Source organism: Symphalangus syndactylus, chromosome 19, assembly GCF_028878055.3.
Source record: "Symphalangus syndactylus isolate Jambi chromosome 19, NHGRI_mSymSyn1-v2.1_pri, whole genome shotgun sequence".
Lineage (NCBI taxonomy): Eukaryota > Metazoa > Chordata > Mammalia > Primates > Hylobatidae > Symphalangus > Symphalangus syndactylus.
In genome coordinates, this window is record NC_072434.2 from 73,757,942 (window position 1) to 73,782,827 (window position 24,886).

The 24,886-nt window shown below is 43.6% G+C and overlaps 1 protein-coding gene across 1 annotated transcript in view; it reads right to left on the reverse strand.

Moving 5' to 3' along the window:
* LOC129458288 (uncharacterized) overlaps window positions 1–24,886 on the reverse strand; it is a 171,401-nt gene that overhangs the window by 126,161 nt on the left and 20,354 nt on the right. The window contains exon 3 of the mRNA XM_055233994.2: window positions 1,366–1,576. Within this exon, the coding sequence (XP_055089969.2) occupies window positions 1,366–1,576 (211 nt within the window). The remainder of the gene's footprint in view (window positions 1–1,365; window positions 1,577–24,886) is intronic.

The following is a 24,886-nucleotide window of genomic DNA, read 5'->3' on the forward strand; positions in this document are numbered from 1 at the left end:
GTGGGAGACAAGCTTTGCATTTTAACAGGCACCCCAGATGAGGTGATGGCTCTGAAACATGCTTCAGCGGAACAGCAGGCAAGTAGTACCTTCACAGAGTACCATCTGTGAGCTAATCATTGTAATATGGGCAGGACGAGGGCATTTCTCACCATGTCAATGTGGCTCCTGCACAAATAGAGTGTCTTGTTTTGTCAGGGGCAGACCACCCTCGAGTTAGATGAATTCACTAGGAGAACTCACAAGACCCAGTAGACAGCTGTGCTCACGAATGAGATTTATTACAGCAAAAGGGTAGCAAGCACAATCAGCAAAAGGAAGAGGTCAGGGGGAGGCTTAAGAGGGAATCAGGCACAAGGTTCCAAGGGTCCTCATCCAGGGGAGTCATTCCCCCAACAAGGAGTTGTGACAACACATTCAAGATGCTGCCCACCGGGGAAGCCCATTAAAGACTCAGTACCCTGCTGCCAGGGTGGCTCACACCAGTAATCCCAGCACTTTGGGAGGCTAAGGCAGGAGGATCATTTGAGCCCAGGAGTTCAAGATCAGCCTGGGCAACATGGCAAAATCCCATCTCCCGTCTCTACAAAAAATACAAAAATTAGCCAAGGGTGGCGGCATACAACTCTAGTCTAGCTACTTGGGAGGCTGAGCAGGGAAGATCCTTTGAGCCTGGGAGATCAAGGCTGCAATGAGACGAGACTGGCTACCACACTCCAGCATGGGCAACAGAACAAGGTCCCATCTCAAAAAAAAAAAGACTCAGAACTCAGAGTTTTTACTGGGGTTTGGTGACACAGCACTTTCGCCTGGCAAATACCCAAATTCCAGAATCCCAGAAGAAAAGAGATGCTCAGCACCAACCGTACTGTTTGTGCAATTTAGGAACAGCGAGTCACTCTTATCAGTCAGTTAATGGTGGGACCCCTCCCAAAATCTAAGTTTCCAGACACCAGCCAAGGGCCAACCTTGCCAGGAGGCCTTTCTAAAGAGAGCAATTTCAGGTCACCTGTGTTAACGCTTTTCTTTCTGCACATTAGTCAAAACAATTAGACAAGATAAAGAAATGAGATCTATAAAAGCAACAAAGGATACACAAAATCACCGTTACAGTGGAAATCTGAACAGTGTGGGGGTTAGAGGGACCCAGCCCAGTGCAGGTGAAAATCTGAGTATAACTTCTGACTCCCTCAAAACTTAACTTTTAACAGCCCACTGTTGACCAGAAGCCTTAGCAATAGCATAAACAGTCAATTAACACATATTTTGTATGTTATATGTATTAGATACTGTATTCTTACAATATAGTAAGCAAGAGACCAGAAAAATATTAACAAAATCATAAGGAAGAGAAAATATGTTTACTATTCATTAAGCGGAAGTGGATCATCATCAAGATCTTCATCCTCATGGTCTTCAAGTTGAGTAGGCTGAGGAGGAAGTAGAAGAGGAGGAGTTGGTCTTGCTGTCTCAGGGGTGGCAGAGGCAGAAGGAAATCCAAGTATAGTGGACTTATGCAGTTCAGACTCATGTTGTTCAAGGGCCAACTGTATTTTCAGGCAATTTGGTTGTTTACCTGAAAATAAATAAGAGAATTGATTAAAATTGATTAAATGAAATTTACTATACATATCAAATAAATTTAAAATAAATTTTTTTCTTAAAGTCCGGGTGCGGTGGCTCATGCCTGTAATCCCAGCACTTTGGGAGGCCAAGGAGGGCAGATCACTTGAGGTCAGGAGTTCAAGACCAGCCTGGCCAACATGGTGAAAACCTGTCTCTCCCAAAAATATAAAAAAATTAGGCGGTGTGGTGGCACACACCTGTAATTCCAGCTACTCAGAAGGGTGAGGCAGGAGAATCCCTTGAACCCAGGAGGCAGAGGTTGCAGTGAGCCAAGATCATGCCACTGCACTTCAGGCTGGGTGACAGAGCAAGACTCCATCTCAAAAAATAATAATACTAATAACCTTAGAACAGCTAGCTTAGAATTTCATCCCAGGTTCTGGATTGCAGAAGGCCCCAGCCGGTGTAACTTTGAATCAAGTTAGAAGCTTTCTTATTACGTGGACCTGGACATTCTGATGACCTAATTGAGATGGAGTTTTATGATTACAAGTCAACAAAGGACCTTTGATTCTCTAAGAGAAACTAAAGAAGCCGTGAGGCCCATGCAGGTACAATCCACAGAGGCAGTTTCTAGAGCTAGAGAGGCCCGTGCCTCAGCCCTTCACCCATGTCATCCTTCCTTCAGAGGCCTGTGAAGGGCCCATTGATGTGTTTATGTGTTCCCGTGTTATTGAAAATTTGCAAAAATTATAGATTTTAACTGCAACCAGTGAAGACTACTCTCTCTTATTTTGACTTTAACTTCCTCACACTTCCCATCTTGCCTAGTAGCATTGGAGCAGTGGCCACAGGACCAGTTTCGGCGCCCCTGTGGTCAGCAGTAGGGATGGGCAATAAGACATTCTTGGGAGGCACCCCAGACCAGGACAGCGAGCAGCAACTGACTGTGCACAGCAGTGACCGCAAACCACCAAACTCAAATGGAATGAGTCCCTAGCTCTCAACAGAGTCCTAAAATGCACTATTCAAGTCCTGCAACATGACTAAACAACATTTTTTAATGTCTCTAAGATGTATTTTCAAAGACAGAAAAGAGAAACCTGAACACAAACAAAAGGCAAAATGTTCATTCAAAATCTTGTTATATCTTAAATATACCATTATGACTGTAATTGAAAGATGTTTTGGAACATAATTACATATTCCCGATTTGGACATATATAAAAGGGATTTTCTTTGCTCATCTTTAAGCTTGTTTAAAAAAAAAAAAACTAAGAGAAAAACCCATATATGAAATTAATGGAATATGAAACAAAAGCGACAATTAGAAGCAAAGAAATCGATGAGAATTATTTTCTTATCAAGAAGGAAATTGTAACTAAAAGAAATTTCACACTATACGAAATGCAGTAATTCATTAAATAGGAAGAAATAGATCTCTAGGAGAAGTAGTGGACTATACTGATTAGGCTCTTGTGTTATTTTATAATTCAACTGGTCAAAAAAGAATGCACCACTGAATTCACTGGAAAAATATTTAAATTTTGTGCTGATTTGACACAAAATAATGGCATTGACGAAAATAACATAAAACTCCTAACACATCATACAACCAGAGAGACATCCATGACAAATTGGTTAATAAGTTCTGCCAAAATAAAAAGTACTCAACATTAGTTACTGCACAAGAAAACTCAAACTGACCAGTATAAAGAATTTACTGTATGAATAAATATTAAAAGAGAAAAAAATTAATTTCTAATGATTCAAATGCTCACTCAGTGTGCTTATTTCACAAATAAGAAATTCAGTAAGGTGATTGCTTTTAAAATTAATAGGGAGAAATAATTAATTCAATATCCTTCAATAAATACAAATCACAACCAGTTAGAAGATAGATGAAAGAGTAATTCACAATTTAAAACAGGAAAGAAAAACTACTTAGAAATAAACTCAACAAGAAACTATTAAGATCTATATGAAATAAAAACTTTAAAATGTTACTATTGGGGCCACGTGCGGTGGCTCACGCCTGTAATCCCAGCACTTTGAGAGACCGAGGCAGGTGGATCACCTGAGGTCAGGAGTTCAGGACCAGCCTGGCCAACATGGTGAAACCCCATCTCTACTAAAAATACAAAAATTAGCCTGGCACGATGGTGGGTGCCTGTAATCCCAGCTACTTGGGAGGCTGAGGCAGAAGAATCGCTTGAACCTGGGAGGTGGAGGTGGTAGTGAGCCAAGATTGTGCCATTGCACTCCAGTCCGGGTGACAGACAGAGACTCTGTCTCTAAATAAATAAATAAATAAATAAATAAAGTTACTACTGGACACATAAAAAAAAATCCTAAGCGGAAAACACCATAAATGTCATTTCTCCCTAACTTACTCCATAAGTTAATAGCCCATAAATAAACTATCCCTATAAAATAATGAGATTTTTTAACTAGATAAGCTGATACTAAAAATCATATGTAGAAATAAACAAGCAAGGTAGTCAGGAAATTTCTGAAAAAGAAAAGTAACAATAGGTCATCCCGGACAAACATTGACATTATGCAACTAATCATTGAAATGGTATTCACGAGAAACACACAGGCAGATAAATGGGACAGAATAAAAAGCCCATAAATAAACACAAGCATAAGAGATAATTTAGTACATGAAAAGGGTAGCACTTCAAATCAGTGCATAAAAGGTGGTGTTAGAACAATTGGATAACCATCTGGGGGGAAAAATGAAGTTGAATTCACACCTCACATCCTACACCAGGATAAATTTAACACGGATTTAAATTTTCAATATAAAAAATTAAATCAAAAGTGTTAGAAGACTTGATGGGATATTTTTTAAATAATCTTGGTATAAAAAAAACTAAGTGCAAAACACAACAGAAGCCACAAAAAAAAGACTGATCCAATCAACTACATACATTTTTTTTTTAAGTTTGTAGGGCAAACCAACATAGGTAAATCTAAAAGACAAATGACAAACTAGAAAATACATTTGCAATTCACGTCATTAACAGAGAGCTAATTTGGCCTAATATATAAAAAGTAAAGTAAACAAAAAGAAAACAAAAACAAAAACTAGAACCCAATAGGACAAATAGGAATGGATATGGGGGAAAAACATTTCCTTCAAAAAAAAATGAAAATAGATTTTAAACATAAGAAAGGATGTTGAAATCCACTTGTAATAAGAGGAATGAAAGTTAACATTTCAATGGGACACCTCTTTTTTTACCTGCAAGATTGCAAACATAAAAAAATGATTATTATGGTGGCAAGTGTTTGTAAAATATGAACATATAGATTGTTGATGGACATGTCAGTTAGTACCTCCATGGTGGACAATCTGGCAATATTCATCAAAACTACCAAGCTTCCCCTGTAATCTCGGCACTTTGGGGGGCCGAGGCAGGTGGATCACCTGAGGTCAGGAGTTCGAGACCAGCCTGACCAACATGGTGAAACCCCATCTCTACTAAATATACAAAAATTGGCTGGGAGTGATGATGGGTCCCTGTAATCTCAGCTACTCAGGAGGCGGAGGCAGGAGAACCACTTGAACCCAGGAAGCAGAGGTTACAGTGAGCTGAGATAGTGCCACTACACTCCGGCCTGGGTGACAGAGTGAGACTCTGTCTCAAAAAAAAAAAAAAAAAAAAAAAAAAAAAATGACCAAAGCTCATATCCTCCTGCAACCAGTAGGAATTTGGAAACCTCTAGGATATGTATACCTCTGCATACCTCTAGGAATGTAACCTGCAGTTATACTCGTATGTACATTACAAAGGGAAAAGTTTGTAAATGACCTAAATGACCATTAATCAATTAACTAAATTATAGCTGTATATACACCATGGATACCATGCAGTCACAGAAGGACAAGATCCCTCATGATAGGGAATGATCTCCAAGAGATATTTTTAAATTGATGAAAGAAGCAAAGTACAAAACAGTATCTAAAATACACTAGAATCGTTTTTTAAAAAATGAAGAAAAATATATGCCTTAATGGAGACTATCTCTGGAAAGATACAGAAGAAACGAGAAATATTGGTTGCCTCTGGGAGGAGTCATGACTGGGAGGCAGGAATGGCAGGTGCACTATTCCTCGGGTCCTCTTGGATAACATTGATTTTTCTTTTCTTTTTTTTTTTTTTTTTGGAGGGGGTGACGGAGTCTCACTCTTTCGCCCAGGCTAGAGTGCAGTGGCACGATCTCGGCTCACTGCAGCCTCCGCCTCCCAGGTTCAAGTGATTCTTCTGCCTCAGCCTCCCGAGTAGGTGGGACTACAGGCATGAGCCATCATGCCTGGCTAATTTTTGTACTTTTAGTAGAGATGGGGTTTCACCATATTTGCCAGGCTGGTCTAGAACTCCAGACCTCAGGTGTTCCGCCCGCCTCAGCCTCCCAAAGTGCTGGGATTACAGGCGTGAGCCATCGCGCCCAGCCTGATTTTTCAACTATGCAAGCACATTATCTACCCAACAAGTAAGTGTTAGAGAAAAATAAACAAATAAGAAAGAAGTAAATGCAGTCCCTTCTGGAGAGGAGAGGAGGAAGAATTGAGACTTTGTCTGCATGGAGCCAGAAGAGGTAGGCTGGAGGTGACAGTAAAGAGGCGTCCCCCACCCAGCCAAAGACAGTGACCACCAGGGGACAAAAAGAGGAAGGCTGTAGCTGTTCTGGAAACCTGATGATTCCAAAGGTGAGATGGGAGGGACCTGAGAGTGGATTTCCAACTATTTCTCTCGTGAGGCCTTGAGATAAAAGCTTTGAGTTATTTTATTAGTAGTACTATTATTACTATTATTATTGGGACCCACAGTCTGATTTTTATCTGCAGAAAAATAGGTTCTCTGATAGTCAGGAATTCCCTCCCCAACCTCGCCATCTGGAGCCAAACTTTCTAAATGCTATTTCCCATTCACTTCTTCCCTTCAAGAAGGCTTTAGGACAAGTCAAGGCTCTGCTTCCCATTCTCCTGGTCAACTGTGAGATCCAGACCTGGGACGAGCTCCATAAAACAAGGGGGGCTCTATCTGTTCTTGTACTTAATCTTATTCTCCATGCCCTGCAAAGTGCCTGGCACGCACATGGCGTTCATAAAATGCTGGGTGAACAAACAGAAGAATAACCTCAAACACCTTGCCTGCTTCTCTCTCCCACCTCGTTCCCATCTTTCCCTTTACCTCGTACTCTTTATGTGAATGCCCTGATTCCTGGGTCTTTCCTTGCCAAACACATCTTTCAGGAATGGTTATACCAGGTCAGCAGCAACAACAGCATCACCATCATCACCTCCACCACCTCTGGATCACTCCCTTGGTGTCAGTAACATTACTTTGGATTCCTGGGAAGATCGAATGACTACAAGACCTTCTCTGAGGACACCACGCCTGCTGTGTCAGCGAAGAGACACAGAGAAGAGCAGGGGAGTTTAGCAAACATGGGACTGTCACTGGGTCTAAGTAGATGACTTAATTCTAAACCAGACTTAGTTCCTGCCTCAGCAGGGTTGACTCAGCATCGAGTCTGCACACGACAAACATGACCAAGACCAGCCAGGAACAACTGTCATCCTACCACCCACCGACACTGTGTACAAACAGTCCACGGCCTGGAGGAGGCAGTGCAGATGCCACTTCCTGAGGTCACATCTACCGACCATCTGACTCAGAATTCTCTGAGGTGCTTGTGGCAAATGCAGATCCTCAGGCTTCACCCCAAACCTCCTGGAGCAGACTGCCACAGTGGAACCCCTGTATCTGTGTTTTAAACTCCTGGGAAATTCTAACACAGACAGCTGGGAAATACACCCCAAGAAACATGGTCCTAGGAAGTTCATATCCTTTGTCATTTTTTATATTGAGATAATTTTAAACTTTAGAGAAGAGATTCAGGAATAGTACAAAGGACTCCCGTATCCCCTTCACTCACCAATTATTGACATTTTGCCTAATTTGCTTCCCCGCTCTCCAAATATATATATATATATATACGTATATATATATATGTATATATATACGTATATATATATATGTATATATATACGTATATATATACGTATATATATGTATATATATATACGTATATATATGTATATATATGTATATATATGTATATATATGTGTGTGTATATATATGTATATATATAATATGTTATATATATATGTGTATATATAATATGTTATATATATATGTATATATATAATATGATATATATATGTATATATATATATAATATGTTATATATATATAAAGACATGAAATAATCAAAGAGATCAGAATCCAGTTTTAAAGAGTTTATTCAAGCGCAAAGCTGAGAATGGCCATTCAGGTAACTGAACAGAACAGAAATAGACCCCACAGAAATGGGGTGAGCTCTCTGAAGTTAAAAGCTGTCTTGCTTATATAGGCAAAACAAAGTTTAGTAGGACTATAAGATTTTCCATACAAGGCTGAATTTATGAGTTACAACAATTTAATTAGTTACAGTTTGTTTTCTTTTCTGTATAGCTTGTTTTCCTTTCCAATTTAAAAGAGCATATAGCATCCTGTCTTAGACAGTGTAACAGCATAAAGTCTTTGTGTGAGAGAGGAGAGGGAGAAGTTAATCTATAATGAAGATTAGCAGTTAAGTTACTTCTACAGAAAGAGAAGCAGCACCCGAAACAGTAAGGTCAACTATCATTTACTGAGCCAGGCACTATGTTTGTTAAGTGTTTTCTTTCTTTCTCTTTCTTTCATTAGTTGCTTCCTTCCTTCCTTCCTTCTCTCTCTCTCTCTTTCTTTCTTTCTTTCTACTTTCTTTCTTTTTTTTAACTTTTTTGAGACAGGGTCTTACTCTGTTACCCAGGCTGGAGTGCAGTGGCTCCATCTGAGCTCATTGCAACCTCTGCCTCCCAGGCTCAAGTGATCCTCCCACCTCAGCCTCATGAGTAGCTGGGACCACAGGCTAAGTGTTTTCTGTACATTCTGTCATCTAGCCTTCAAAACCAAAATCACAGAGGCTATTATAAATAAATTGTTTAAAGCCCCGGACAATAACAAGTGTTGACAAAGGTGTGGAGAAAACTGGAACCCTTGTGTGTTGTTAGTGAAAATATAAAATAGTGCAGTCACTGTAGAAAACAGTATGTTAGTTCTTTAAAAAATTAAACATAGAATTACCCCATCAAGTTTGGATATCCTGGGTAGACATCCAAAGGAATTGAAAACAGAGACTTGAACACTTACTTGTACACTCATGTTTATAGCAGCATTATTCACAACAGCCAAAAGGGGAAACAACCACATGTCCATCAGCAGATAAATGGATAAATAAAATTGTTATGTCCATACAATGGAATATTACTCAGCCTTTAAAAAGGACATTCTGATACATGCTACAACCTGGGTGAGTGTTGAACACATCATGTTAAGTGAAATAAGCTAGTCACAAAATAACAAATACTGTAAGATTCCACTTACATGAGGTACCTAGAGTAGTCAAATTCATAGATTCAAAGTAGAATGGTGGTTGTCAGGGGCTGGGGAGAGTGGGAAATGAGGTGTTACCATTTAATGGGTACAGAGTTTCAGTTTTGGAAGATGAAGAGTTCTGTGGATGGATGATGATGATGGTGTACAATAACGTGTAGGTACTTAATCCTACCGAACGGTGCACTTAGTGTGAAAATAGAAAATTTTGTGTTATAAAAATTTCGCCATAACAAAACAAATCCCACAAGTGAGGTGCTATTATTTTGCAGCTGTAGCAACCAAGGCACAAAGATTGTGGCGCAAGTGAGAAGCAGAACAAGCATTCTCACTGGGCAGCTAGACTTTAAAGTCTGGGCCGTATCTATTATCATATACCTTATGCTATCAATCATCAGCCACCTACCATCCACCATCTACCATTCACCATATTCCATATACCATTCACTATCTACCATAAATACTACCCGCCATCTGCCATATACCATCTTCCATCCATTATCTACCATTCATCATATACCATATATCATCTCGCATCTACCATCCACCATCCATCATACACCACCCACCATGTGCCATCTGTCATCTACCATCCACTATCTATTATCCACCATATTCCATATACCATTCATCATATATCATCTACCATCTACCATATACCATCTACCATCTACCATCTACCATCTACCATTCACCATCTACCATATTCCATATACCATTCACCATATACCACCTATCATCCACCATCTACCATCTACCATCCACCAACACCCACCATTTACCATACACCGTCAACCATATTCCATATACCATTTACCATATACCATGTATGATCCATGTATCATCCACCATCATCCACCATTTACCATGCACCATCTACCATCTACCACATACCACTGCCATCTACCATCCACAATCCATCATATACCACCCACCATCTACCATCTACAATCTATTGTCTATCATCAACCATCTTTCATCTACTATCCACCATCCTTCATCTACCATCTGTCATATGCCATTCACCATCCACCATCCACCATATACCATGTACCATCCAGCATATACCACCTACTATCTGCCATCCACCATCTACCATATACTATCAGCCATCTAATATCTACCATCCACTATCTACCATGTACCATCTACCATCTGCTACATACCATATGCCATCTGCTTGGTAGAAACTTCCCCTTTGGCCACTGATGAAAGCTAGGTGACCTAAAAGAGTTGGCATGGCCTTCCCAAGGTAGCTGGTTACAATCAGAGACTAACCCTCTACCCTAATCAGTTGTAATATGGCCACAAATTAGTAGTTGTCTAATTCTATCTACAATGTGAAAGGGAATTTGAGCTCGGAACTTACAAAACCAGAGTAAAATCTAAGAATTCTTCAACTGATTCGATTCCCTGATTTCCCAGATTTCAATGAGGAGGCAGCTGCCAGCCCGGTCATTTCCAACTTGGTTTTCCCACTGGACACATCCACCCAAGGCCCATCTGGTAGTTACTGAAATGTGTCACAGGGGCAAACAACCAAAGGAAAATAATCATCAGAAAGCAACAGAAACACAAGTGTTTCAACCCTGATGAAATAGTCTTCCCAAGGCTATTTATACTGCGTCATCTTCAAAAGGTCACCAGGCACTGGATGACTTCATCTATTTACCTTGATTGAGCACAAAGTCCATGTCCTGCTTGTGGCAGTTGCTGCTGTCCCTGCCCCACACTCACCCCCACGACAGCCATGTTCCTGCTCATGGCCAGGTCTGCCCACCCTCCTCCACCCCACACTCACCTAGAGGAGGAAGGGGCCAGGGAAGCCTGCCACATCTGTCAAGACGACCTCCCACCCAGGGCCACAGCAGCAGGTAGCTAGTTTAAATTGTGGTATTTACAACCAAATGAAAGAGGGAAGGAGTCAAGTGGAAATCACTGGAAAGTAAACACTGCAAAACCTCCAAAACCAGAAGCCCAGAGGCACATTTTCTTTGGGAATAGGCCAACTATTTGTTCCTTTGGCAAGTGTGGGGTTTATTTAACTAGAAAAAGAGAGCCTTAATTTTCTGTGTGTACATGTACACACAGAAGGGGGCGGTAACGGGGCTTCTCCAGCTAGTCAGAGTTTCTGCTCTCTTATGTCAGAAAACAGGCCAACACTCTGAAGTCAAAGTCAGTTAGTGAACATGGGTGTGTTCTTCCTCTTTATTTGCATTTCTGGAAAGGAAGAGGAGAAGGGGTATAAATAACCATTGTTAAATGTCTGGTCTGACTGGGTAGGCGCTAGGCCAGTGGATGTTTAAAGCAACAGTCCTCTGTAAGAAACACATTTTTATTGCAGCCCCTACACACATACACACACACATGCATACACACACATTTACACATATAGTTCATGAAAATGATATTAACTATTACTACATGTGAGGCACTCTGCTATTTTCTATTCTATTTCTTACGTCTTTTTTTTGTTGTTTTGTTTCATTTTTTAGAGACAGGTTTTTGCTCCATCTCCCAGACTGGTGTGCAATGGTGTGATCATAGCTCACTGCAAACTCAAACTCCTGGGCTCAAGCAATCCTCCTGTCTCAGCCTCCCAAGTAGGTAGGACTACATGTGTGCACTATGCACCACTACACTCAATTAATTTTTTTATTTTTTATCTTTTTTTTTTTTTGTAGCTACAGAGTCTTGCTATGTTATCCAGGCTGGTCTCAAACTCCTGGCCTCAAAAGATCTTCCCACATCAGCCTCCCAAAGTGCTGGGGTTGCAGGTGTGCACCACTACATCCAGCCTATATCTATTTTTTTTTTAATTGAGATGAAGTCTCACTCTGTCACATAGGCTGGAGTGCAGTGGCACAATCTCAGCTCACTGCAATCTCTGCCTCCTGGGTTCAAGCAGTTCTCCCAGTCAGCCTCTCAAGTAGCTGGGATTACAGGCACGCACCACCACGCCTGGTTAATTTTTTGTGTTTTTAGTAGAGACAGGGTATCACCATATTGGCCAGGCTACTCTCCCAACTCCTGACCTCAAGGGATCTGCCCTCTCGGCCTCCCAAAGTGCTGGGATGACAGGTGTGAGCCACCATGCCCAGCCAAATTTTTTAATTGAAGTCTAACATATATACTAAAGTTCATGAATCCCAAGTGTAGAGCTTGATGGATTTTTAAGGGCATTTTATTGTATAACCAACTTTATTAAGATATGATTTATAGGCCAGGCGCAGTGGCTCATGCCTGTAATCCTGGCACTTTGGGAGGCCAAGGTGGGCGGATCACAAGGTCAAGAGATCGAGATCATCCTGGCCTACATGGTGAAACCCCATCTCTACTAAAAATACAAAAATTAGCTGGGCGTGGTGGCGGGCCCCTGTAATCCCAGCTACTTGGGAGGCTGAGGCAGGAGAATTGCTTGAACCCAGGAGGCAGAGTTTGCAGTGAGCAGAGATCGTGCCACTGCACTACAGCCTGGTGACAGAGCAAGACTCTGTCTCAAAAATACGTATATATGATTTATATACCACAAATTTGACCCATTTAAAGTATACGCAGCTCAGTAGATTTTCGTACATTTCCAGAGTTGTACAATTATTATCACAAACTAATTTAGAACATTTTCATCACCCCATAAAGAAACTTTATACCCAATATCTATTCTAATTTTTTCAATGTCAGTCATAATGAAATGAAGTCTATTTCATTCATGGGTCAGAATTGAGAATTGTAAAATCAGTGTAGCTGTTTCAATAAAATGTCTCATTTATTCCTCACAAGACCTCAAAAGCAGCTGTTAAGTATGCCCAGGTCACAGAACCAGGAGGCAGAGAGATGCACAACGTGTCCAAGGTCACACACTCATAAGAAACAGAACTGAAAGTCCAAGCCGGTATCCTCCAGGCGCCCTTTGGAGTTCTTCCAGTGGCATTGAGACAGCAAGAGCCACTGTCTGTCCCCTGAAGGGTGAATGCTGCAGTCACAAAAGCAGGCCAGCCCCACACGTATCTTTGCACTGCTGGGAGCCACCGCTTGTGGTCAGCAAGGTGATCTCACTGCACAAAACTGATTACAATCAGAAATGCTGCCAGACAACCTGGGCTGAGAGCTCAGCAATGAAATTCATAGCTGGGCTGAGCTGGGGTGATGCTTAGCACAGCGGGATTTGGAAGATGACTTTGAGAAGCAAACTAATAACAAAAGGCCTTCAGGAATAATGCTGCCTCGAATTCTTTTAACCCGGAACAGATGACCACATTTCAGAAGCTGCAAACCATCACATGCATATATGGATATTTTTATAGCATTAAACTATTGTTGTCAAGTGAACATTAGAGCAATTTCAATGACATGCATCAAAAAATCCTACAGAACAATTGTACAGCATGTTACAATGAAGTGCAGATGAAAAGTTCACGTTTTCTCTCATATCCCAACCCCTCAACGGGTGGAAAGGGGTGTGTGTGTGTGTGTGTGCGTGTGTGTGCATGTCTGTGTGTGTTTGTGTGTAGTGTGTTTGCATATATGTATGTTTATGTATATATGGGCATGCTTGTGTGTGTGTAGTGTGTGTTTATGTATATGTGTTTGGTTTGTAGGTATAAGTATGCATATGCATATATTTGTGTGTATGTATTTGTATGTTTTGTGTGTATGTTGTATGTGTGTTTGAGTGTGCGTATGCATGTTTGTGTATATTTGTGTACATGCTTGTATTGTGTTTGTGTATGTTTGTCTGTGTAGTATGTGTTTGTGTGTGTTTGAGTATATGAGTGTATTTATATGTGTGTGTTTGAGTGTGTGTGAGATTCTCTGTGTGTGTGTGTGTGTGTGTGTGTGTGTGTGTGTGCTGCAACAGCAGCCAGGGAAAGGGTTAGGATGCATGGAATGGTGAAGGTGCTGGCCAGCCTTCCACTGCACATGCTACTTAATAAGCATATCTGACTCATCCACCACTTGGCTTGTTGGGTGGTAGAAGAGAGAGTGGAGGTCATTAGGAGAGGAAAGTATATTAGAAATGAGTGTTTTCCTTTCCAATCTAGCCCTATCCTGTTTCTAGATGCCCCTAAGTTATTAAACCAGGTTTCCCTTAGAGATCCATTTCATATTCTATAAGTAGAATTTATATATTTGTTCAACAAGCATTGCCTGAGCACCTTCAGCTGGGACAGACAGCACAAAACTGTTTCATTTTCTCCCAGAAACTCCCTATTGGTTGGCGTCTAGGATCCTGTCTGAGATGTTCATGAACATACGTTACCAACTTGGATGCTGGGGAAGAACTGGAGTTTGGTCCATGCCCAAGAGCCATGCCAAAGAACCAGAAGCCCTACTCCCAATCTGAACACGCCTGTGCTTTGGGCTCAGATAAGCTGATATCGCTCTAACTCCCAATCAAAGCCAGGGTCGGGGCCCCATGGAATAGTAGGGGCGGTGGGTGCAGAGCAGTGGAGCGAGCATCTGATGGGGCAGGGTGCGCACCTCGCCAAAGCTGGGTGTGGCTTTGTCACCCACCATTCTAGGATAGGCTTGAGTTTCATGGCCAATTCACAGCAATGGGGGCTCGCTCTGTAAGATGCAGTGCAGGGTTAAGGGGTGCGGATTGATCCCAAAAGTGAACAGAGCTGGTCTTGATAGAGGTTGGACCTCCCTAGAGCACAGGATGTTGGCACTGAAAAGCAGTGACAGGGCTGGGGTGCAGTTCAGGGCAGCTGGGCCCGGCCAGCAGCAGCTCATGGCCAGCGTCCTCAGCAGCCTCTGATCCCAGTGACGGCAAGACCAGGTCTCCCCTAGGAAATGGGTTCGTTTGAACTTTTCAAAGGTATGAAGGAAAGCCTCCCTTTTTATGAGTTCTGCTGCAGGCAGAGGAAGTGGCTGTGTGCAGAGGAGAGCAATTAGAGGCAAAGGTCAGCAAACTGCTCTCCGGGCAGGGCATGCTGCAGCCTGTCGGGGATGGATGGGGTGTGGGCCAAGGCTCTAGTGCCCTCCTTCTGTGGAATCTAGGTGTGGGGAGGAGCTCCTGGACAAAGGCAGGAAGCCACTTCAAGGCATCTCCATTTGGGATGAACCCACTTTGACCCCGCTTGCCACAGTACTCTGGAAGACAGTGGCTTGGTCCAGTTCCCCATTCATCCAGTGTTGTTAGAAATGTCTAGGTAGGCCGGGCGCAGTGGCTGACACCTGTATTCCCAGCACTTTGGGAGGTCGAGGTGGGTGGTCACCTGAGGTCAAGAGTTTGAGACCAGCCTGACCAACATGGAGAAACCCCATCTCTACTAAAAATACAAAAACTTAGCTGGGCATGGTGGCACATGCCTGTAATCCCAGCTACTCAGGAGGCTGAGGCAGGAGAATTGCTTGAACCCAGAAGGCGGAGGTTGTGGTGAGCTGAGATGGCGCCATTGCACTGCAGTCTGGACAACAAGAGCAAAACTCTGCATCAAAAAAAAAAAAAGAAAAGAAAATGTCTAAGTAGCACCGATATCAATTCTGGTGGTGGGAGATAGTTAGTTCTTTTTTTCCCCAGCAAGTCTGCGTCCCCAAGTGCCCTATCACATCCTAGAGCCACACAGCAATCCTGCAGGGACCTAGACCAAGATTAACACATGATGTGCTGCATCCCACAAGGTGGACACCCCTTCCAGTGTGCCCAAGATTGAGTGGCTTCCTGGGACACAGGACTTTCAGGGCTAAAGCCAGAACAAACTGGTCCCCTACCCACATGACCCTTATCCCTCCACAAAGAGACCCAGGCCTTCAAAGGAAACGAACTAAGCTACCCCTGTGGACAGAAGGCATCTAGACCAGCCTTCCAGTTGGAAGACAGACCCAGCATCATTTGAAGATTAGAGGTGTGGAGCCTTCCAGACCAGCCCCCAACCAAACCACTGGTGCCAATCCAGGCCTGAATGGTCCCCCAAGCCAGGCTGAGCCAAGCCTGGGCACTGAGCTCCACCATCCTCTGAGCCAGCTGAGGTTGTGACCCCGTCCCACCCACCCACCCTCTCTGGGCTCCCAGGTCGCTACAGCAACTCTTCTCACATCTGCCCAGGTAGGTGCCTGGGTATGGTGAGGATGCACGCCATCCAGGGGGATGTCCACATGGCACTACCAGTTCTGTGCATCAGGCTATAAAGAATACTCTCGTGAGGTTTATTTTTGCTGACATCTCTTAGCCCTGGTCGGGTGGAGTGGGGTTGGGGGTGGGTGCAGTGTGAGCAAAGTGTGGCTAATTTTGCTTCTGCTGACCAAGAGACTAGATGAGGTTTATAGAATGCATCTAAAAAGCTGAGGGAAGTGGAATGGGGTTTCCGCTGGCCTTCTTTTCACCCTACAGATGGCTCAGCCTCCCCTCTGCATATCCCAGCCCTATGCATACGGAGGCTCCCTTGTACCCACAGGCGTTGGTCTCAGGCCTGGATACAGGGAAGTGAAGAGCATGGAGAAAAAGTGAGCAGGAAGGGAGAAGAAAAGGAGGTGGATGGGTAAGGAGAGAAAAGAGAGGGCCCCAAACTTGCCTCAGTGCCCTGAGTAAAGATGCTTACCAATTCCTAAATACCACAGTGGCTAAGAGCTCTGCATCTATCAACCACACGCTGACTCCTCCAACAACTCTGGAAGCCAGGCTGGGTTCTGTCCCATTTTTACATAAAAAGAAACTGCCTCAGAGAAGCTGAGCAATTTGCCCACAGTAACACGGCAGTCAGTCTCATCACAGGGAGGCGTGACTGCAAAGCTCTCAACAGCGATCATATACAGCTTTCTGTCTTTTAAACTTCTATTTGCAGAAGTACACGGTGAATCTCCATGCCAAGCAAGCTTTCTATCATCCTAACTGAAAGATCTACAGGCACCGAACTCATTAACAGAAGCACCTGGCGAGTCAGAAACCCCTCGCCTGAGAGCTGGGAACGGCTGATGCGCGCCCCCTGCCGGCTGTTCCGAAAACAATCAAGTAACGTGAGGCCGGCAGCCTGGACAGGGATGCTTCACAAAGAAACGAGAAAACGGCAGCCATGCTGAGACTGTTCTGGGTTTGGAATATGCAGTTCTGGAGACAAGAGAGAAAAGAGAGGAGTAATTCAAAACGGCTAGTTCCCTAAAGGAATGTTTGAGAGAGTGGTTCTAAAATGCAAATAGTCTTTCAGCTTGAAAATTTGCAGTGGCAGGTAGATTCACACAACCTGAATTCAGAATACAAAGAAAAGGCAAGAAACGAGATGTAATCCTTGACTAAAAATAAAAACAATCACAAAAGCCATACATAGATACATAGAAAATGATGACAAAAACAATATTTGAGTGGTTTCTATGAACCAAACACCATTCTAAGAGCTTTATCTTTATTATCTCATCTAATCTTCATAGCAATCCTATGAAATAATCCTAATTTATCAGATGTGGAAAATAGGGCATACAGATGTAAAGCAACTTGTATAAGGCCAAACAGCTAGAAAGTAGCAGTACTTTACAGGGATAGTTACAGTAAACAAAAGGCAGGTGGAAGAGGGATTACAGGTTGCTCTTATCCAGAGTGTTTGCAGCCAGGTGCAGTAGCATGTGCCTGTAACCCCAGCTACTTGAGAGGCTGAGACAGGAGGATCTTTTGAGCTCAGGAGTTTGAATCCAGCCTGGGCAATATAGCTAGACACCCTCCCCCTCCCCTGCCCCGCCGCCATCTCTAAAAAATAAAAAATGCCAGGCCTGGTGGCTCACACCTGTAATCCCAACACTTTGGAAGGCCGAGACTGGAGAATTGCTTGAGCCAGGAATTCAAGACCAGCCTGGGCAACATAGCAAGACCTCTCCCCACCCCCATATCTACAAAAAATTTTTTAAAAATTAGCCAGGCATGGTGGTGCTCCTGTAGCCCCAGCTTCAGGAGACTGAGGCGGGAGAATCACTTGAGCCCAGGAGGTTGAGGCTACAGCGATCACGCCACTGCATTCAGCCTTGGTGACAGAGTGAGACCCTGTCTCAAAAATAAATAAATAAATAAAAATGCTTGGGACCAGAAATGTTTCCAATTCAGGAATTTTTTGGAATATATGAGATATATTCCGAAGTCAAAATTTTTAAAAAGATATATAATGAGGTATCTTGAAGATGGAACCCAAATCTTAAGACAAAATTCATTTATGTTTTATATATAAACCCTTATAAACACAGCTTCCAGGTAATTTTATGCAATATTTTTAATAATGTGCGTGACAAAGTCTTGAATGCATTTTGACTGTGATCCGTCACATGAAGTTAAGTGTGGAATTTTCTACTTGTGGCATCATATTGCTGCTCAAAAAGCTTTGGATTTTAAAGCATTTTCGATTTTGGATTTTCAGGTTAGGGATACTCCACCTGCCTAGACTGCGGGAACAAACATGCCGGCTTCCCACGCATGGGAAGTGATAGTGTCTTGCAGGAGAGATGAGGTATTTGAGCTGCCTGTTGCTCCTTCCTTATTCCCATTCCCCTTGTAACCAAAACAAACAAACCAGCCAGGCATGTGTAAGCCCGAGGGCTAAGGTTGTTCACGTCTGGCCACAGTAAAGAAGAAGCCCAACCAGCTCCCCCTCCCAGAATTGGAATTTCTGTCCCCTGCACCATGAAAATATCACCTCACCTCCTGAGCTGAGTAGCCACAGAGACAAAGAGGGTAAGGAAGGGAAAGAACCTCAGGCTTGGGGCTGTTTCCTATACTTGTGGTTTTTAAAAGGAATCTGGCATTCCTAGGCAGACAAGAATGCAAACTGGCCAAGGTACAGAGACACCTGAATCCTGTTCCTCACACCCAGAGAGCTGCTGGGAGGTCCTATTTCCTGCTTTGTTTTCTGCTGTAAGATTCTGTTGAAACTCCTTGCCTAACAGAAGTGGGTGAGTGAAGGGGGCAACGTTTCCTACAGCGGACCTCCGTGTGACTCCAGCTCCTCCCGAAAACATAAAGCCTGCTAGAGCATGGAGCTGAAGAGAGTGAAGAGAAATCACTGCGTGGCTTCGGGTGTCAATGGCGGGTATTCTTGCTGTATAGAGGGGCGTTGAAGACTCCCTGGACGCAAGTCTCCACCCCAGTTAGAGGGAGGAGTTGATAAAGTGGGGGTGGCTGCAGAGAATAAGTTTCAACCTCAACACTGAAAAACGGCCTGGGGATCTTGGCAGGGTTTTAGCCCTCACATCTGCCTTCGAATGAGAGACTTCCAGCTGACCTCTGACAGTGTCCTCCAGTATTATGCAAGGGCAGAGTTAAGCTTTTGGCAGCAGGCAGGAGCACAGAAGTGCCAGGGACATTCTGTTAACAAAGCACAAAGGGTAGAAGGAAGGAACAAGCCATTCTTGTCCACTGTGCAGACTGAGCTCCATTGTGTTGATCCAACATGACAGGATTTGTTTCATTAAAGACTCCCTCATCGCCACCACTGTCAAAGTCAAATCCCTCCAAAAGCCGGAACCCAAGCCCCACTGTGGTGCAAGGATTCTGCAGCTCTGCAGTCAGTGAGTGAAGGCTAAAGCTCCAGCAAACACCCAACTGCCCAGATCTGCAAGCTGTTGGGAGGGCAGGCCATTTGGCCGTAACCCACCCACTCAAGGAATCGCTCCTTTCCCCTTGTCTGGGCAGAGTGGGAAGGAGAGCCTCCAGAAACCGGCGGGGAGGAAGTTTGCTGCGGCTCCACTGTGTCGCTGATTTATGGAAGCCTTCAGGGCCAGAATGACACCATCCACCTACCTCCTGCTAATTCATATTCTCAGAGCTTTAAATCATGGTGACAGCCCCACCAGGTGCTCTGATCAGTTGAGGGATTCCAGGGCCCTGCGGGCCAGAGCACCCCACAGCCACACTGCAGGTTACACCCGCACCTGCCCCAAATACATCCCAGCTCCTGCTGCTCTCGGGCCCTCTGCTCAATCAGATAATCCACGGAGAAATGACCTTCTTTTCACTGATGTAGAAGCTTTCTCAACTGAAAACATTGCAGAAGTTAGAAAAAATAATTGACATTATGACTCACCCCACCTCCTACTATTGCTAAGCTTCAACGTAAACACCTGCTACTGTAAACTGAATAAATGCTAAATCACTAAGATCTTTTGTTAAACAAATTCTGCCACACCACTGCAATCTTGCTGGGCTGGAGGAATTTTCTGATCGCCCAAAGCATCTTGAGTGCCATTATTTCCACCCCACCTTTAAATGTGAAACCAAACCTTTGAAGTATACTGCCTCTTGCAAAAAAATAAAAATAAAAACCACACACACTAAAAACCCTGATTATTTCTGAGGAACACCACAGTAGCTCACTCTCTATATGGTAGCTATAGTCAAAAGCACAAAAAAGCAAAGCAGGTAGAAGCAGAAATTAGGCAGGAAATAAAGACCAAGCTGGCGAGAAATTGGAGAAAGGCTTTCCAAAGCAATGTGACAAGGAGAAGGGAAACTCGAGGAAGATTTTTTTCTCTGAGATCAGAGCTGTGCTCCACAGCCAAAGTTAAGGTGACCCCTGCAATTGTCAGACAGGCAGTAAGTATTTATTATGCTCCCAGTACACACCTGGCCTTGTATTTGGAATTAGAGGTCACCTCTGAGTTTATCTAAGCTCTTCTAGAAAAACAGATCCACCTTTATACATTTAAATTATCCAGTCTGCTATGTGGCTTTTCCTGTCCTGCTTCTTGTGACGTAAGGGATTCTGTCTTTGAAACAAGGAGGCCAGAGATGTACTGTGATCCATAAATTCAACTCGGGATCAAACAAGATACTCAGGATCCTGGGATCTTGGCCAGGACGTGCCCTAACTTGCTTCATGTACAGTGGGCTGTCATGTCACTGTTCTCTGAAAAACTCCAGACAGGAAGTAAGGTTTGTGACTAATTTCAAAGGGCACAGCGGGGAGCCACACTGCCTGGAAAGCAGGCTGCAGGCATTGCCTCCCAAGGAGTTTGATTCTGAGTTTTATTCTAACATGATCAAAGCCGTAGTTGGGGTGGGGAGCATTCTGAAAAGGAGGCATCTGATTAGGACTATCTGAATTTAAATTCTACTTCTACTTGGGAAAATATGCATTTAAATCATTGACAGCTTCAAAATTCTAACGATTCTGTGAGCTATTGGAATTAGTAAGAGACTCATCAAACCAAGAATAATTAAATGAACAGCTGTGGGCAGTGTGGGACTTCAAAGCAGAGGTCTGTGTGAGAGGGCACGAGCTTGGCCCTCTGTGGGGTGCGGTGGGTGGTGATTTTGGTCAGGAAAATACACCAGCAGCAAAGGCACCACTGCCAGTCCACACGTGGGCTCTTAGTCTGAGCCACTCCGCAATGATTTCTTTCCCTTACTGCGCCTGTGTTAAGGAATGGAAGTTTTCACCACGGGCCTGTTTAAGTAAAGCCCGCTATGCACAATGACCTGGGCAGGTGGGAGGCTCTCCAGGGACCCTTCTGTATTTGCCTAGGCATTTGGCCCTCTCCTGCCTCTATCACAGGTAAACCGGCCTCTGAGACTAAGCCACTGGACAGCTTGGGGAAAATGGGGCTTCTCTGATAGTTTTTTTCTTTAGGATAAGTTTCAAGTGCTCTAACAGAGACTCAACAAGAATCGTGGCTTAAACAAGATAGATGTCTATTGCTCTGTCTCCCAGTCATCCAGGCAAATAGTAAGCCAAGGTTGGAATGGCAGCTGCACAGGATCTAAGACCCTGGTTCCTCTTTTCCAGTTGCTCGGCCATCTCTATGGTGCTGCCCCTGTTGGCATTCTCCAAACTGGCTTCCCTGCCCCCAAAATGTTCTAGGCAACAGGATGGAGGATGGGATAGAAAAAGATCACACCCCTTCCTGTTAAGGATATGATCTAGAAGTTACATCCAATAATTTCACTCACAGTCTTTTGGCCAGAACTGAGTGTGTTACCACACCCAGAGACAGGGGCATCTAGGAAATAGAGTCTTGATCCTAGGCCACCCAAATGCAAATCCTATCACTATGAAAGAAGGAATGGATGGATATTGGGGCTCCACCAGGCAGTAACTGCTACCCAAAGCACCTCACTCAAAACAACACATCACATCATTTTCAAGCGGTGTACATAGAATGGCCCAAGATAATGATAGTATTGAAAAACCACCTTTGCAAAAAATTATAACAGTGAGAAAATTATCACAGTGAAAGAGATCTGATCTAACCAATCCCCATCTTGCCTTTAACCTCCAAACTGCCTTGGTCATTCCTGGGCTTGGGCCAAGCTAACTTGGGGAGTTACAAACTTTAGTTTACAGTTTAAATGATAATAGTCCTTCCCCAAAACTGAACTGCCTTTGTAAAATGAATAAAGGACCACCGGTTAGGAGGATGAGAGAAGCCTGAATTCTGCTAAGATGCAGGTGTAAACAACTACCAGCCATTATTCTGGAGGTCACAAGATTTGCAACTTCCCCAGTTACTCCTGCAGATAACATCACTCTTAAAGAACCTAAAATTGGTCTTTGGAGATGTCCTTTCAGGATTTCGTATTTCTCATGACCAGATGACCAGACCTTGACTCTTGGCCCAACGAGTCCTGTGGACCCACCCAGAAGTAGACACAGTGCACGAGGACCATTTTCCACACCGCTATGATTGCATCCCCAACCAATCAGCTGCATCTATTCCCCTTGCTGCCTGCCAGCCAAACAACACTTTAAAAACCTTAGCCTCTGAATTTTCCGGGAGGTTGACTTGAGTAATATCTTCATCTCCCACATGGTGTGGCCAGCCTCATGTCAATTAAACTCTTTCTTTATTGCAATACCATGGTGTCAGTGAATTGGTTTTGTCTGTGCCGTGGGCAGGAAGAACCCATCAGGTGATTACAATATCGTTATCAGGAACAAGAGGAATCGGGAGGTGGGCCAGCAACTGAAATTGGATGATTCATTTCAGAATGCTAAATGGACCTCTGAAGGGACGTTTTCTTGGAGATCTGGCACTTTAGCTCAGGGGAGAAGTCAGATTTGGAAACCAAGGTGGCAGTCATGATGGGAGAGAGCAGGGATGCCCTCCAATAGTGACAGGATGTGCCTTATCTGGGACTGCCACGGTACTGTGGATATTATCTGAAACTGTCTCCCCAAAGACACTGTAAATCCTGCTCTCCAGTAGTATTCCATGTTCTGAACGGCACTAGTGTTTAACCTTGGGGGAAAATGTGTTCCCTTTTCCTATTGAGTCTGCATTTGAAGACTTGATTGGCAATGACCCCTCCTAACTAGGCAAGCTGGCACCTTCTTGATGTCAGTCCCTTTTAGCGAATGTGTACACAGTGGTAGGGGGTAGAGGGGAAAAGACAGGAAGAAGAAAAGTGCTGAGAATTCCAGGTCACCTGCTGCAGCACAAGCTGGCTACCTTTTCTCTGGCAGTTGTTATTAAGAGCATTTTCCAGCATCCTGAAGTTTTCATCCCCCATTGTTCAGCCACCCATTTCTAAAGAGTTAGCATAATAAGTGGGATCAGGGCTTAGGTGGACTGGGCACCAGCACCTTAACCCTGGGGGTAGAAGTAGATTTCTGGCTTTTAGAAGTGAAGTTGGTTCTACAGTATAAAATGCTGCCCCCTCCCTGTTCCAGGGCTGCTGGATGTGAAAGGAAAAGAAATCTTGGGACCCCAAAATCACTAAGCCAAAGGGAAAAGTCAAGCTGGGAGCTGCTTAGGGCAAACCTGCCTCCCATTCTACTCCTGAAAATGATAGCTACCAAGATTTTTTTTAAAAGCTACAAACCTCCCTCACAAGGAATTTCCTTATGGACAAAGGACAGACAGAACTCAAAGTCATCCCCCCACTCACTGAGATAAATGCATATCTGATTGCCTCCTTGGGAGAGGCTAATCAGAAACTCAAAAGAATGCAACCATTTTGTCTCTTATCTACCTATATATAACCGGGAAGCCCCCTCCTCACTTCGAGTTGTCCGGCCTTCCCGTACAGAACCAATGACGGAGTGGGAAGATGATCTTCCCCTGGAGTTTGGACCTCCAGTGGCCAAACTCGTCTCCGACTGCCCCACAGCCGAATACCTCTCAGTGCTCAGACGTTCTCCTCTTTCTCTGCCGCGCCTTTCTGCCATTCGTCTGCTCGTCTCCTTGTCTGCTTCTGGAGGCTGGGGTTTGGGGTTTATATGGGTACAGAATGGCCAAAAGGCAACATTTTGGGTGTGAAAACAGGAATCCGTGTCCTCATTTAGGGTCACCAGTATCTGGGCTTCAGGGTGGGGGCCTTTGCCAGAGAACCGCCCTCTTCTACCCAGTGTTTCCCTGTCTCCTGTCCGTATCACCAGCAGGTGGTGCCTACTTTTTTAAAGGCATCATCTTATCTGCTAGCTGTACCTATTTTTTTAAATATATGCTTTATTTCAATAGCTTTTGGGATACAAGTGGTTTTTGGTTACATGGATGATTGTCTAGTGGTGAAGTCTGAGATTTTACTGCAACCGTCACCTGAGTAGTGACCCCAGTAGTGTACATTGTATCTAATATGTAGTTTTTTTATTCTTTATCCCCTGCCACCCTGTATCTATTTTTAATTGCTTTGTGAACCAAGGCAAATGTGATAAAGAGGCATCTGATGTACCTGCTTCTAGCATACAAGAAAACATATTTCTTGAGCCTGCTTTTACACTATTTCATTTAACATCCCCACAATCCTAAAACCTGGGTTTTGTTATTGCTTCTCTACAGATGAAGAACCCAAGGCTCTGAGAGTTAACTAACTTGCCCAAGGTCACACAGTTAGCAAGTTGTGTGGGCAGGATATAAGCCCAGTCTGGCTGCAAAGCTTTGTTCTTTACGCTGTAACTTACTTCTGAAGGAA